The following is a 15457-nucleotide window of genomic DNA, read 5'->3' as shown; positions in this document are numbered from 1 at the left end:
TATATATCCTTCTTCTTCCTGCAGGTCTCAGCGCTTTGCTGCCTTACTTCTTTTTGCTGCTGCAGATTATAAAACGCGTGGAGGAGTAGCCGGCTCCCAATCAGTATGTCAGCCTCCCTGAACACGCATCTAAATAAATAAACAAAAAAACTGGCTGCCGAACTGATTTGTTTCGCCTGTCTCGTTAGTTACCAGTACGAAAAGGAAAAAAAAAAGCCATATTTTCTTCCGGTTCTGGCAGCGTCAAGGAACGGACGCTCCACACGCTCCATCCCATCGAGTGGGACTATCTTCTTTTGGCCCTCTTTATATATATCGCCGACTACACCCAGCGTTCGACCAACGCATACACGAAGGGGTCTGTGGGGCAGGCCATTACAACTCCTTCGTGCAAATATACACACGCGCTCCTCGGTAGGCACTCCGCGGAGTGTTTGCGGTGCCTGTCGTTTTGTTTCCCGACTTTTCTTACTCACAGTCGTACGCACATACTTTTTTGTTTCTTCTTTTTTTTTGTTTCCGCTCTTCCGCCGAGATTGCCCGAGTGTTCCCCCGTGAGTGTGTATGTGCGGCCGAGTGCGGTAGGCCGCGATGTCTCGGCTGTCTGACCGGATAAGCTTGCCCCAATGCCGGTGCCTCCTCCTGGGACCCTTTGCGCGGGGGTAAGAAGTCAGGCGGCGCGGTGAGGAAGATTCGGTCTTGTCGCGGTAAACAGGTCCGCAACCCTTTCACGCCCTCTCCTCAGCGGCGCTTGTTCATCGCTCCGCTGATGCGGGCGGCGCGTCGGCGTTGCGGGAGAGAGGGACGGACGCGAAGTACGCTATAAATGTGAACATACGCGCGGCCATTTCAGCACGCGTTCTATGTCAGGGGCAGCATCAGTACGCAGCTCCTGCGTGCGTTTGTGAGGGAAGGAAGTTTGAATTCAATAACTTCGACCAATAGCCGAAAGGCCAATATCTGAAATCATTCATAGTCCTATTCGTATCGCACAGTTACACTAGGAGGTTCCTACTTACTTGCGAGTTCTGCCCTTGGATTAAGGCTTGAACACCGTGGGAGACATCGCTGTGACGGCGGTCTCGAGAGCGAATCGTTGTTCAGAGGTAAGTCAATTACGTGTCCTTGAAGCTCGGAAGGCGAGGAGGCGTCGATGTAGGTCGAGGTCGCTGAAGTGTCAGCCTCATTTGAGAACTGTTCTGGAAAGATGTCACGATCTCGGATTAAAGGCCAGCAGTTTCGTTGGAGTGCGTGTCTACGACTTGGGTACCGCGTCTTTCGCATAAAAAAGTCCGATTCGGGGAAAATGAGGATAGCCCATCAGATGGAGAGGAGTAGCATTACGAAAGTGCGGATCCTTGTACGACGACTCCTACTGCTGATACCTGGCGGCCTTCAGACCCGCTTGCTTTGTAAATGGGCTCTGGAGTCGCTCACCCGAACTCTCGAATACAAGCAAAGACCTCTTTATTGTACTACTTGCAACAGCACGTATATCCAACGAGAAAATTCGCAGCTTATATATCGATCGGACAGTGGAGGCGCCAGCATTGCTGGTAGCGCGCAATTCTTACCCTGTGTTATTAGAGAGGCGTGAGAAAACGCCTAATTATTCAGCATGCATGCCGCCAGGTCAAGACCCCCATATCTGACGCGAGCAAGACCATGCGGCGTTTTCAGCCTGCTACCGCGTATAGAGGCGACGATGGGAGCGGCAATTAATGCCACCTCCTGAGGATGCACGCCAGAGTCGCGCGGCAAAGCGCCGAGGGAAAAAAAGTAGAAAAGAAAAAGTGGGAGTCTGATCGCGTTGACGTGATGCTTGAACGGAAACTGCTCATGCGTGCACGCTTGCACAGAAAAGCGGGATTCCGCAACCCTCGCCTAAGACGACGGCGGACGTATTCACGCGAATCTCCCTCGAGGGTTGTCTGCAAATCTGTGTCGTCGTTTTCGTTCGCATACGGTTGCGCGCAAGTTGTGACGCGTGTTTTTCGCTGGAACGGCGAGAAGACGGACGGCGCGGGAACCCGGAGACCTCGATCGGGTCTCCTATTCCGTCGCTGATCTACACACGACGCTTCTTGTCTCCGTCGGCTTGCAGCTGCGGCCAGCGGAGAAGATGCTGCCCGGCGTCCTGCTTGCAGCGCTGGTGGCGCTGATGGCGACTCCGGCACTGGCGACCCCTATCATGGGTTACACGTACGTGCACAAACCCCGCTACGCAGGTAAGCAAATGCGCGTCTTGAGTTCATGCAATGGCCGTGGGGAACTTACCTGGCCGAACTGCAGACCAGCGTTAGGTTACGTGTATCAGAAACTTGCCCTTCGACACTGAAAAAGCGTTTTTTGTGCTGCTCTCAATTTCTCTCGTAGTCCAAAACTGTCATTGTATTTGTAGAAACCCGCTCTTATCTTGTCCGTGCCATATATGATGCTAACTTCGCAATAGCGAATGTCTACAATACGGAGTCAGTAAAAGGAGGTTCGAAGAAGCCTGGCCACGAAACTGGTGTTGAAATTCGAAACTAAGGGCGCAGACACTTTGCTTACAGATGGCGTCAGATTAGAATAACAAAAAAAGATGAATATCATTCATAAGTTAGGAAAAGGTATACGAGTCAAGACATCCCTCAGAGCCCTTCTTTACCATGGGGTGTCTAGAGGGGCTAGGACCATGTGTGCTGCGCAGTTGTGCGACAGTATAGCTGCAGGCGACACAACTGCTCACTTTCAAAGCGTCACAGGGCAAATGCAATAGTGATATCGCAGTGTACAATATAATGTGCAATAGTAATAATAATTCAACGATAATATGCCATTGGATAAACTTTATCCGGAACGATCTCCTCCGTACATGTTCTGCCTAGCAAGCGGACATCAGGTTCTAAAGGCTCCAAGCATCGCTCAAGTTTTGTTTTCTTTTTCTGCAGCTTTAGATCGCATATCGCTCACGTAAATTTGCGTAATGTCATATTCTCGCAAGCAGTCGTGTCCGCGCATGTCCGCTGTCGAGCCGTGCAGCAAGACACTAAAGGTGGAAAAGGGCGTGAAGACGATGACAGAACGAATAACCACAAGGCTGTAGGCTGACTCTAAACTAAAGGTTTATTCCTGAAACTACAGGTAATAACAGAAAACCATGATAAGATTGGACGAACAAGAAGGACCAGTAAAGCAGCAATCGTTAACACGTCAACGAGCGGAAGTAAGAAAAAAGAACATAAAAGCAACACAACTCAGTTATTTCACTGATAACCCAATGCAAACGCTTAACACTCGAGTTCTGTATCAGTCAACGCCACCGGAAGGTTGACCGATACAGATTTCCTGGGATTTCATGTCGAAGGCTTCCATCAGTTCACGGACTAATTGTTCTCGGTGCATGGTAGCCATTTTTGCAAACAAAGGTATGATTATTTTCTTTTTTTTTGTGTGTGTGTGCGTCATTGATCTCGCACGACCTGCGCACCTTTGTTTGCAAAAATGACTATTCTTTTCATGCACCGAGATTAATTAGTCCGTGAACTGATGGAAGCCTTACACATGCGCATGTGCCAGGAAATCTGTATCAGTCAACTTTCCGGTGGCGTTGACTGATAGAGAATTCGAGTGTTTAGCGTCTGCATTGGGTTAGCGGTGAAATAATTGAGCTGTGTTGCTTATGTCATTTCTTTTACTTCTGCTGGCTGACGATTACGGCATTTCTGTTCCTTTTTCTTTGTTCAGTATTTTAAGATCTCTATTAGTACCTTTACTTTCAGGAATAAACTTTCAGTTGAGAGTTAGCGCTCGCCCTTTTTTTTTTTTGGTGATTCGTACTGTCGTCGTCTTCATGCGCTTTTTTCCAACATGCATACATATTAACCAACTCGCCGGACTTTCTGCTCTAATTCCTCAAGATAAAGCTTCAGATACCTGCAGGTTGAGAAGCTCGTCATCATGCCTGCGGCGGTCATGAGCTTCAAACGTACCCTAAACATTTAATTGCATAAGGTTTGGCAGCGAGCCCTGTGGGCCGGACACTCCTGACAAAGACAGTGCATTACCGTACCTAACGAACGAGTGGCTGCAGAAAATTGCAAATGCGACCCTTGACGTTGAGCGCGCATTCCGTCACACAATGTCGCTTGACGACCTACTGTCCACACAACGTCCCGGACGAGTGGTTCCTGGCACCTCCGGTGTCGGGACCAACTCAGGCCGGCCGCAAACACGTATTCCCTCCCGGCGGCGAGTCCTTGCGACGTTCGAGAAGGACTGAGCACTGTTCAAACTGCCCGATTACACAATGGCTGCAGCTCTCGCGGTTGTGTACACAGACGCCTCACACGGCTCCTCGCGCGCTTGTCTGCGCGTATACCCCTCCTCAGACTCGCACGACTACAAGGTGGTGTGCTACTACGGCTCCTGGGCCGTGTACCGTCCGGGCGCCGGCAAGTTTCCCGTGGAGGCCATCGACCCGTTCATCTGCACCCACATCATCTATGGGTTCGCGGGTCTGGGCAGCGACCACAAGATCCGTAGCCTCGATTCCTGGAACGACCTCGAGGATAATTACGGCAAAGGTGCGTCTGCGTCAAACGCTCGCTGTGAACGCTTCACACATCGGAAAGCGCAACACTCTTGGGGAGATGCACGGGGGCGTGGTGGAGCCTGTCTCCCTTGAAATATTCAAGGCCGGACGCACCCGTACCCATCACTTATCGATGTGAACTTAGCCGTCAAAACGCAAGAACGCATGAGGCTCTGCCGATCACCTTGATTTTTCGTGGCGTCCAAATATTAATGCTCTCGCTTGAAGCGGCGCTCTGAAAGGGGTTTATAGTGTACCCGCATTGAACGGTGGAGGAACAGGTCTATGTCCGTTGCCCTTTCGACACCTTTCACCTGCCTCTCTTCTACGAACCGGCTGTCGTGTTCGTAGGTACGTCAACTCAGCAGGTCATCTGTCAATGTCTGGGCAGGTCGTTTGTTTCGCCTGTCCTTTAACATGGTTGCTGACGCTGAAATTTCTATTTTGATAGTTATGTTAAGCTAGGCATGCATGCGGCGCTCGATATACAATGACGTATTGCGTAAATGAAGTTACGCGTCCTTCTGATAAACGCTTTTTTTATATACCTTGGTAGACCTGTTTCGGGTGATTTGAGATGCCCGTTAATGCTCCGTTGTGAAAAACCTTGACGGCCTTCTTCTGCGAGCTCTGCCATTTGCTGCACCACAGCAGTTGAACATTAAGTCTGAAATAGTTCAGACTTAGGCCTATGTCCTGCATGTACACAGGGGGCGTCTCTTGAACACGGCAAGCAATAAGGCTGAGCGCTCTTTGCAAAATTATGCTAATCTGCAGAATAAAAGCAGCGAAACAAGTGAAAGCCAAATTTAGGGCCGATTTGCATTCTCATTTGGGCCACGGATGAGAGGAGGAGGATTAATGGGCATTAAACCCACCTTCCAGGCTACAACAGAATGCTCCGCAGATAAAAAAGTGTAAAAACTTTGGCCGAAAGTTCAAGTAAACGCAATAAAATTCTTTCTGCTGAAAACTCGGAGTCTGACTAACAAGGAGATCATGGTCATATTCAGCCCAACTGGGATTATTGCCGATAGCAAGACAATAAAATTGTACAGTATGTGTAAGCAACTAATAGTACAACTTTCCCGTTCAATCGAAGGCGAAAGTACCGGCCTCGACATACTTAGGCTGAGAACGTATGTTGCCATCGCCACATGGCACTTGCATGCTACGAACTGCCTGCATCGCGAATATACGAAACGGTTATCTGTCTAACAAGAGTATAGGTTAGGCAGCATTCAACGGAGTACTATTATAGTATTTACATAGGGTGTATGTACGTTCGAGATATTAGTTTGGGGCATGTTCTTAGAGATCAGTGTACTACAGCGTTTTATGTATGTGTCGCACCAATATGGACGTGTGGTAGCCAGTTCCTTATCGCTGATTGCAGGTGATGGTACCATTTATTAAACTCGGCTCTGCAGCCATTTAAGCAAGTTTCATCGCGTGAAGCTGGGCTAAATTCGAAGTTTCACACTAAAGTTGGTGCAACTCAATGGCTCTGAGGAAGCTTGTTTTTTATTCTTATTAAGAAAAACCGTGCTTAGTGTACAAGTTTTAGCTTGTTCACTTGCTCGATTTGATCACGACTAGCTCCGGAGGTATTCGCTTATGTTTAGGAGCCTTGTTCCTTTAATGCAAACAAAGGCATGCGTTCAGGCCTTACACATCATAGCACGTGCATGCACGCAGGAGCCTTCAAGCGGTTCACGGCGCTGAAGAAGCAGAACCCCAAACTGAAGGCGATCATCGCCATCGGCGGCTGGAACGAGGGCTCGGTCAAGTACTCGGCCATGGCCAAGTCGCCGGCGTCGCGTAAGATATTCGTCGACAGCGTGGTGGACTTCTGCAAGAAGTACAACTTCGACGGCCTCGACCTCGACTGGGAGTACCCGGCAGCCAGGGGAGGAAAGCCGGAGGACAAGCAGAACTTCGTGGCGCTCCTCAGGGTCAGTTACCGCGCCTCCACCCACACGTGCTCCATCTACATATATTTTTTTAAGTGAGCGTCGAACACTGCGAGTACGGCTTTTTAGGCTGTGATTACCTGATGAGAATTGGCACATAGTTGGAGCGCAAAGCATCGTTGCCAGAACAAAAAGTAACGTCCGCTCGATCTTTTCTCCACAGGAAGTGAGCCAGGAGTTCAAGCCGTACGGGCTGCTGCTGACTGCTGCTGTCTCCGCCGGCAAGCACTTCATGGACCCCGCCTACGACGTTCCCCAGGTGTCCAAGTGAGTTCGTGACCTGTCGTCAGAGCAGACGTGTACTCGCGAAGGCATCTATCTCGTATTAATGCATCATCGAGACGCTTGAGTAAAGGCGTGACACAGCCTGTGTAGTCTGTAAGATTACTAGCACGCGTGCGGATGCGCATCCCGTGCAGCAGCCAACTAAAAAAGCTTTCCACTCCGCTTCAGGTATCTTGACTTCATCAACGTGATGGCGTACGACTTCCACGGCGGCTGGGAGACCAAGACGGGCCACCACGCCCCCATGTATTCGAGACCCGAGGAGAAACCAGAGGACCACATTCTCAACGTGGTAAGGTGTGCCGGCCTGCAATATGCACAGCGTTTGACGTGGCGCACGGCAGAAAATCGTGTAGATTAGGGACACCGAACACGATGTCTAGATGACTTTTATCTCTCAGAATTCAGAATTCATACTTCCGGTAATGCACCAGTGTCATCGGAAGCAGAAAATCTGGACCTCGTAATGATCGATTGGTTTAAGCGAATGTAATGCCCAGCATTGTGATGATCCATCCACGCCCGTTTGCTGCAGCATTTCAAGCGTGGAAGACACAGTCGCACACACATACACCCGTAAAACTAAGTTACGTGCAGTAGATATTCGCGGTTTAGAGTCCACGAATTACTGGCCCTTAATTTACACCCTGCAAGTGACACCTGCAGTGTACAGGCGTTGGTGCGTTAGAGGACCTGGGACGTACCGAGCGCATGTGGTTTGCTTCCGAGGCTGGGTAAATCGCGCTACCTATTGCATGGTCTATTCCCCTTTCAACCTCACCCCTTCCACGAAGGTATGGCTACAGTGAGCGCTCACTCAGTTGTGGCGTTCGTACCTTCGGGACTATTTTCGCTTCCTCATCGAATGACAAGAGGGATGACCCAGGAAAATATTTTTTAACCATCATGACCTCTCCGTGCGAGGGCACCTTGCGTTTTGTTCACCCTTCGTAGTACCTCTTCTAAAGGATATTCAAATCAAATCCAACTTTGTTGAAAAAAAAACGATTCAGGCGTGCTCGTATACATACGAGGGTCGCAAAGCCAGAGACTGCACGAGGACTCTCGATTAAATATTACGTCTAATAATAAGCTAACAGCAGAAACAATACAGCGAATGTTTACAAAATGAAACAACGCGAATATCAGGTAGCAGAATGCACATAATAACTACGAAGGAAGAGAAAACATACATGCACCAAAAAAATTGATCTAGCAAAACATCCGTTAGTGTTTTTTTTAAGCGATGCAGAAATTCGATTCTGATTTTAAAGAGAAGGGCAAATAATTCCAAATTATTACCTACAAATGCTGATATCGTTTTACAGTAATTTGTGTCAATTTTCGGGAGTAGGAATTTTTTCTCGTTAGCGAACCTAGTGCAGGTATTGTCAATTCCATAATTAAATTTTGCTCTCCTACCTTTCGATGGACGACGCGGCCAGTTCTGACTGTATACCAAGAAAGAAGGTGTACGCTGTATGTGCGCTTCCAATTCTCCGCTCCGCAGAACTTCTCGGTGAACTACTGGATCCAGAAGGGTGCGCCGCGCAACAAGCTGGTGCTGGGCATGGGCCTGTACGGCCGCTCGTTCACCCTGCGTCGCGCTGAGAACCACCACCCCGGAGACGAGGCGCCGCAGAAGGGCCGCGCGGGTCCCTACACCCGCGAGCCCGGGTCGCTCGGATACAACGAGGTGAGCACATCCACTGGCAGAGCTTATTCAACGCCCGTTCAAGCGCTAAGGGTACTCAGAAAAAATTCGCTGTTCACAATCCCATGATGTATACGTATACCTTTTTGAAGCGAGAGCTTCACTACGCCAGCTTTTCAAGAGGGTACCGTCAGTGTACCACCTTTGAACAACTTGGGTCGCACAATCCCTACGGGTGGCTGTGATAGGAGCAGCCACCTGTCAGTGCAGTGGCGCATCACTTGACCGCTGCCCTGGTAGTGGTACTAGGACTACGCCGCCATTTATGAATTTTAAGTAGAGAATGAGCAGTTCTGCATATGTGGACATTAAACCACAAAATATACATCGCGTCATGCGCTTCGGGCGGAGCTTAAGTGCCTCCTGCAATTGAATTACCACCTGCTTTCGCGCGTCTGCTCGCTTTAACTAAGTTAAAGCCCTACCAATTTTTTGTTTGCCTATTGCCTTTATGTGTTTGTGTATATGATTTTTCATTGCTTAAAATAGGCTGCGCCTCTTTTGGTTTTTTTTTTATAGCTTACACCAATTCACTCAGCTGTTTAGATACCATCCTCTGTAGCATTACTAAAGTTTTGTGCTGTTGATTGTATGGCATATTGTGTACTGCAGCTCTGGTTTTTTGTGCAATTTGGTGAATGCACTTATAAGTTCTCGTGCGTTGTTCTCGTCCCCTACAAAGAGGACTAGTCGATGCCGCTGTCAAGCTCTACCCTCTTCCCTACATGCACGTTAAAAGAGTAGACGAAAAAGTCTATGAAAACGTGCGTGTGAAAGTGGGCCCACAGAAATGACCGAATTGGCATCTCTCGTCCGGCGAGTCGCCGATTACGCAGCTCCTGCATGAAACCATGCGCTTTTTCGCTCTTGTATATGCACGACGAATTTGCGTAATTTCAGAGTAAATATTGCTGCTATGACTGGAAGGAACGTTAGATTTATGCTGTTTGGAGCTACGCTGGCACTTTAAGTCTTGAGAACAGCAATAAGGGGAAGGTGGTAGCGGGTTTTCCAGGTTTATTACAAGTGACACTGTCGTTGCAAGAATTTCAAACTGTCTTGCCGATGCTTGGACTTTCCTATACTTGTCAGTATAAAACTTATGTACGTTGACTTTTTGAGTATCATATGTTATGCTTTCAAAATAAATGCCGACCGAAAAGGCGAGTCTGTTCGAACGTCCAGATCAGTCGAAACTTCAGACGCAGGCAGTCTGGTAAAAAAAGTAAGTGTGATCACTATTTCGAAGGAAGTAGGTTATTTTACAATGAATATTATCTACATCTCAATATAACCACACAATCCCAATACATTCTGAAATCATAAGGTCCTGTTTAACGAAAGCATATGATAAAACATCAAAAGCAAGGAAATGGTCCAATTTAGTTGCATTTTAGTTACACATGGTAGACTGCCCTAACGTGAGCCGCATTGCATTCAGTAGCGCTCAACCAAACGAAACTTTGTCCGCAGATCTGCGAGAGCTTCGCCCGCCAGAAGTGGACGGTGGTGAAGGACCCGTACTTCATGGCTCCGTACGCATTCCTGGATCGCCAGTGGGTCGGCTACGACGACATGGAGAGCATCACGGCCAAGGTATGGCATAGCAAGAAGAGCGAAAATGGTGCTACTTTCCAAAAACAGTTAAGGGAGCGCCACTCAGCATCAATGTGAGCGAGCGAGCGAGCTAGCGAGCGAGAAAATTCTTACTTAAGCCCAGTCCGACGCTCTATAGCAACGCTCTGTCACTTTTCTTCCACCACTCCGTGGAAGCGCTGGATTGGGAATTGCAGCAAGATGTGCAGGAGTTGCCTTGTTGACAGGAACGGACTATGACCTACTGTGATTGAATGTGTGCGTAGATGGTGTCTTCCGGAGTGGACTACTTTATACTGTGAGTGAATGTGTGTATGTATTGTGGCACTACAATGGCCTATGTTCTGCTGTGACTGAATATGTGCATAGATGGTGACTTTTGGAGTGGACTGTGATGTGGACTGTGTGGATTGATTCTGTGCATAGATGGTGACAGCGGGAGAGAATGTGTGCTATTATAAGAGACTGTGCGCATAGCGGGGTAGATGCGGCATTGTTGATATAGAAGGGACGCTGCGGTGTAGCAATTGCCGCCAGATAAAGCAAGGCTAACCCCACCTGTAGCATCCAACACCTCAACTCAACTCAACTCACTTGCCTTGTTGATCGCCCGAGCCAGCTCTCCTTCGTGCAGCGTTCGCCTCCCCTTTTGTATTGCCACGTACAGTACGATGTCTGGTCAACAAATTTATGCGGGGATTCTGCTAGCTGCATGAAAGTAATGAATAACTTCTTTATCAGGCTTGTGCACTTCATCATTTCATATGTATACCATCATTACTCGCCGAGGCACCTTAGTACCATTTAATGGCTGCAATTTATCTTCTCACCGTTTTATTTGCTTTATTTTACTTATCAGCACCGCTATTCCTCCGCCTTTATCTCCCAATTACCTTCCCCGCGCAGAGTAGCATGCCAGCGTTTAAACTCCGGCTAAATTCTGTTTGTTTTTTCATTAAAGAGCTTTCTCTCGTCGCAGAAGTTTCGTTTGCTTGCATGATAGACTCCGGTTACTGGAAAAGTAAGGCCGACAGAGCTCCGAGTCCGAAACAGTGTAGCACAGAGATGTTCTGTGGTTGTTTTGCAGCAGATAGAAAATATGCGGTTCTTCATCTCGAGCGATTAGAGGATTACTCCGTCACCGCACAGTATACCGTGAGCATCTCTTCACGGTGGCCATGTTCTTATAATATAACAGACCAGGCGCCGGAAGTACGGACGAACTGCTTTTGGTGAAATTTTGGCGAAAGAAATGGGCGAAAAGAAAAAGAACTTAAGGGTGGCGATAGCTTCAGGTTATCACCTGCCAACTTCCGGCGCAGGGTACAGATATTACTTTTCTTTCTTTTTTCCCATTATTTTCTGGAGACTCGTCCAGAAGCGAGTTCTTATTTTTTTCCTTTATTTTTTCTTAGACAGTGCCTAAGAGGAGGCCAAGGCTATAGGCTAAGAGCCTGACGAAGGCCTTGGCCCCTTGTACATGCGGTTGCATCGATGATAAAATCTCGCAGATACACTTGGGTCAGTACAACGATTGCGATAAAAAAATACAAGTTTTCAGAAGGCAGAAAAAAAATAATGTACCACCCTGTACTCAGTCCGAGACAATTCAATCATGCAGTGTGTATATGTGTGTTGTGGGTGTTGTGCGTGTTGTGCGGTGTTGTGGTGTTGTGAGGCATAGTAATCTGTGACTACCTTAAAAAGAAATTGGATATGCATTGGTACGTGATGAGCATGCGGCAATTTTCAGACAGCGAAGTGTTCTGGTCCCCTCTGCTACGATAGCTGAAAAGCGATAGCTGCAAACGTTCGACAAAATATCGGCGGCGAGAATTATTTGGGCAATTGCGAAAATTAACAAATGAGAAAAAGTGCAATTGAACAGGAACTAGTATAGTGTACACAAAGCAGGAAAGGCGGTTGAGAAGTTTCGATATCTACGAAGCGCGGTTTGTGTTCAGAGTCGAACGAGTCTCTGAATCTGTGCTGCCGTTCGCCTCGCCCAGGTGGAGTACGCCAAGGCGATGGGCCTCGCTGGTGGCATGGTGTGGTCCATTGAGACGGACGACTTCCACGGAAAGTGCCACGGCATCAAGTTCCCCATGCTGAGCACCATCAATCAGGTGTTCGCCATGGGTGGGCCGGGGGTGATACCCGTGCCTCCGCCCAAGCCGGTCACCCCGCCCACCGTGCCTACGCCGACCACCGAGAAGACGTGGTGGCCCAGGCCCAGCACTCCACCCGGTAGGTATCGGACTCGCGTGTCACATGCTGGACATCAGTCGCGAAGCTTGCAAAGCTAGCTTTCTCACAAAGCATCGGAACAGCTGCGGCAGCCGCCTAGTTCAAATCTTATATTAAACAAACGCTGAACTCATACACGCAGTGGGTGAGGACCGAGAACTACAGGCGTGTTAAAGGGCTCCCCCTCATCGTCATTAAGAACGGAAACCTATGTAAGGAAGCCCGTGGCCTTGTTTGAAAAATATAATTTAATGAATTCATCTCGTATTCATCATATTGAACGCTTTCGTGGTCGGAATATCTAATAATAATTGGTTTTTGGGGAAAGGAAATGGCGCAGTATCCGTCTCATATATCGTTGGACACCTGAACTGCGCCGTAAGGGAAGGAATAAAGGAGGGAGTGAAAGAAGAAAGGAAGAAGAGGTGCCGTAGTGGAGGGCTCCGGAATAATTTCGACCACCTGGGGATCTTTAACGTGCACTGACATCGCACAGCACACGGGCGCCTTAGCGTTTTTCCTCCATAAAAACGCAGCCGCCGCGGTCGGGTTCGAACCCGGGAACTCCGGATCAGTAGTCGAGCGCCCTAACCCCTGAGCCACCGCGGCGGGTTAACTAAAATTGAATTTTCAGTTAACCGACTGCGTGTTCTTTAACTTGGAGATATCTACGGTACTTTGCCGTCATCATTCACATTAACGCTGTAAAGGAAGCGAGAGTTTCAGGAGTGCGCTTTGTTAATAATAATAATAATAATTGGTTTTGGGGGAAAGGAAATGGCGCAGTATCTGTCTCATATATCGTTGGACACCTGAACCGCGCCGTAAGGGAAGGGATAAAGGAGGGAGTGAAAGAAGAGAGGAAGAAAGAGGTGCCGTAGTGGAGGGCTCCGGAATAATTTCGACCACCTGGGGATCTTTAACGTGCACTGACATCGCACAGCACACAGGCGCCTTAGCGCTTTGTTCTCCGTACTCGTTTTTCACTTTCAGTCGTGTGCCAGAATAATAAGCTATGGATTCTGCGAATTTTATTGGCAACGGCCAATAATCCATTTCCTCCAATCCATTTCCTCGCAGCAGTGATTCCTCGAGCGCAGCGTGGTTCCATCCGCCTTGTACTAACCTCGTTCTCACCCATCACTGTACGCAGGAGGCAGTGGAGCAACCACTCCTTCCACCCCAGTTTCCACGACGCAGAGCACGACACCAAGCAGCGAAATGTCGTCAACGACCGCCCGAGTGTGGTGGCCTCCAAGCCACAAACCGGACACGCGAAGCTCAACCGCCGCAACGACCACGACTGCGACCCGGGCCCCGCCTTCGCCACCATCACCACCTTCACCGCCATCGCCACCGTCTCGACCGTCACCGCCGTCGCCTCCACCGGCGACTCCGGGCATCACCGAGTTCAAGTGCCCGTCGGCCGGCAGCGTGCCGCATCCGACCGACTGCCAGCGCTTCTACGACTGCGTCCACCAGGGCGGACAGCTGGTGGCCTTCGAGAAGACGTGCTCCCCGGGAACAGTCTTCAACCCGGAGACCAAGATCTGCGTGTGGCCCGAATCCGTGCCCAAGTGCAGCACCTACTACGACAACGAGGCGTACCAGGTGCTGCCGCAGAAGAACGACAGCTACTAAGTTTTATCGGCACATATTCTCCCAGAGGCTGTCCTATTGATCTACACTGGAGAGATGAACGGATGTGCCGTGTGCAGAGAGGAGGCGCTGGGTCTTACGCACATTTCCTGTAGTCTCAAGAGAAGGCATCCAGTGGACTATTGAACTGAGCTCGTGAACGAGCTCGTCATATGGGTTAGGGCAGGTTCTGGCAAATCTTCCACGCTCTTCAATGTTCTGCAACTGTAAAGGCGCCTGTTTGCACTCTGTCGTCAAGAAATCCCGCCAACTGTTTGCACTCTATCGTCAAGAAATCCCGCCAACTGCGCCTCGTACGAATCTGCTGGACTCTGGGGTTTGTGTAGTACGTAACTGAGCCGCAAGATTTCAGATCCAAGACTATTCTGGTAATAGTGACTATGGCAGGAGTCCGAAGCCAAATTATGCGATGGCATGGACGAATTTCAAGGCGACAGCGGTGAGCATGCACCAGAAGGGCAGCCAGCCGCCGGTTTAATATATTCCGAAGGTCTCATACCACTGGGGTAGCAAAGACTCGTCAGATCGACAAAGATGCTATTTATTTCATAATATAGGTGATCAAATAGAGCGATGCTACATTTGTTTATAGAAGGGCTGAAATCAAGCTGGCAGAAAGGACAATGTTTTTTTTTGCTCGCTATGTTTATGTCCTGCAGTTTTTTTTCACAACCTCTTTGCTATGTGCTTTTCACTCGTGATACCTCCAATGTACCCTTTAATGGGACCTGAGTGCGTCAAAACTTTTAAGTGAAATATGTCATAGATTAGAATTTGCTTTTTACAAATATATGACCTCAAGAGCGACCTCGGTCTAGTTTTACCTGTTTCTGTGTGACTAGCAATATTCACGTGCCTCGCGAAAGGCTCTCCCGGTGACCAGCCAGAGCAGTTTTGTTTTGCCGAGACATCTTATTTTTGTAATGTGAACTGAATTTAGTTATTTTAAGGCTTCACACTCAGCGACGAAAAGGCTTTTAATCATTTTGCCGACGGGCACAATGACCGCTCACGTTGAGAATATGCAACCACTCTTTCATCAATAATTTATGAAATACCATCGGAAGTCATCATAAATCAACCCGAGTGCGTATGTGTTTTCAAGTTGTTAAAAACGGCGAGAAATAAACCACAAATACTCTGTTTGAAAAAGAAGCTTCTTGTCTGCCTCTTTGTCAGCAGTCTGCTGTCACCACGCGTGCTAACACCAGGACGGAAAGGGGGGGGTGGGGGGTGGTAGCCGCCTCTCTCTTCAGCAGAAGCTTTTAACGGGAAAACCACGTGAACGCCATTTTTTCTACGAAGAAAGTCCAAAGAAATCCATCGCGTAAATAGAACTGCACCTTTCCCTCACCCCCTTCTCAAATGCCCCTTCCAACAGTCACTCAGAAACCCTCCACTGGAAAA

At 48.7% G+C, this 15457-nt stretch overlaps 1 protein-coding gene across 1 annotated transcript; it reads left to right on the top strand.

Moving 5' to 3' along the window:
* The first annotated feature begins 851 nt into the window (after nt 1-851).
* On the top strand, nt 852-15205 carry LOC144125191 (chitinase-3-like protein 1). Its single transcript, XM_077658391.1, has 10 exons — nt 852-1106; nt 2105-2228; nt 4374-4568; nt 6275-6531; nt 6713-6816; nt 7003-7126; nt 8345-8530; nt 10022-10144; nt 12154-12391; nt 13545-15205. The coding sequence occupies exons 2-10, from the start codon at nt 2123-2125 to the stop codon at nt 14030-14032; spliced, it is 1821 nt and encodes a 606-aa protein (XP_077514517.1). The 5' UTR covers nt 852-1106; nt 2105-2122; the 3' UTR covers nt 14033-15205.
* The last annotated feature ends 252 nt before the right edge of the window (nt 15206-15457 follow it).

The sequence above is a fragment of the Amblyomma americanum genome, chromosome 3 (genome assembly GCF_052857255.1).
Source record: "Amblyomma americanum isolate KBUSLIRL-KWMA chromosome 3, ASM5285725v1, whole genome shotgun sequence".
NCBI classification, from domain to species: Eukaryota; Metazoa; Arthropoda; class Arachnida; order Ixodida; family Ixodidae; genus Amblyomma; species Amblyomma americanum.
This window is presented reverse-complemented; position numbering and strand designations above follow the sequence as displayed.

Excerpts from the sequence above, each read along its gene's own strand:
- LOC144125191 (XM_077658391.1), top strand. The coding sequence starts at position 2,123 with ATGCTGCCCGGCGTCCTGCTTGCAGCGCTGGTGGCGCTGATGGCGACT. Across the intron at positions 8,531-10,021 it reads GGTCGCTCGGATACAACGAG|ATCTGCGAGAGCTTCGCCCG; the intron begins GTGAGCACATCC and ends CTTTGTCCGCAG. Across the intron at positions 10,145-12,153 it reads TGGAGAGCATCACGGCCAAG|GTGGAGTACGCCAAGGCGAT; the intron begins GTATGGCATAGC and ends CGCCTCGCCCAG.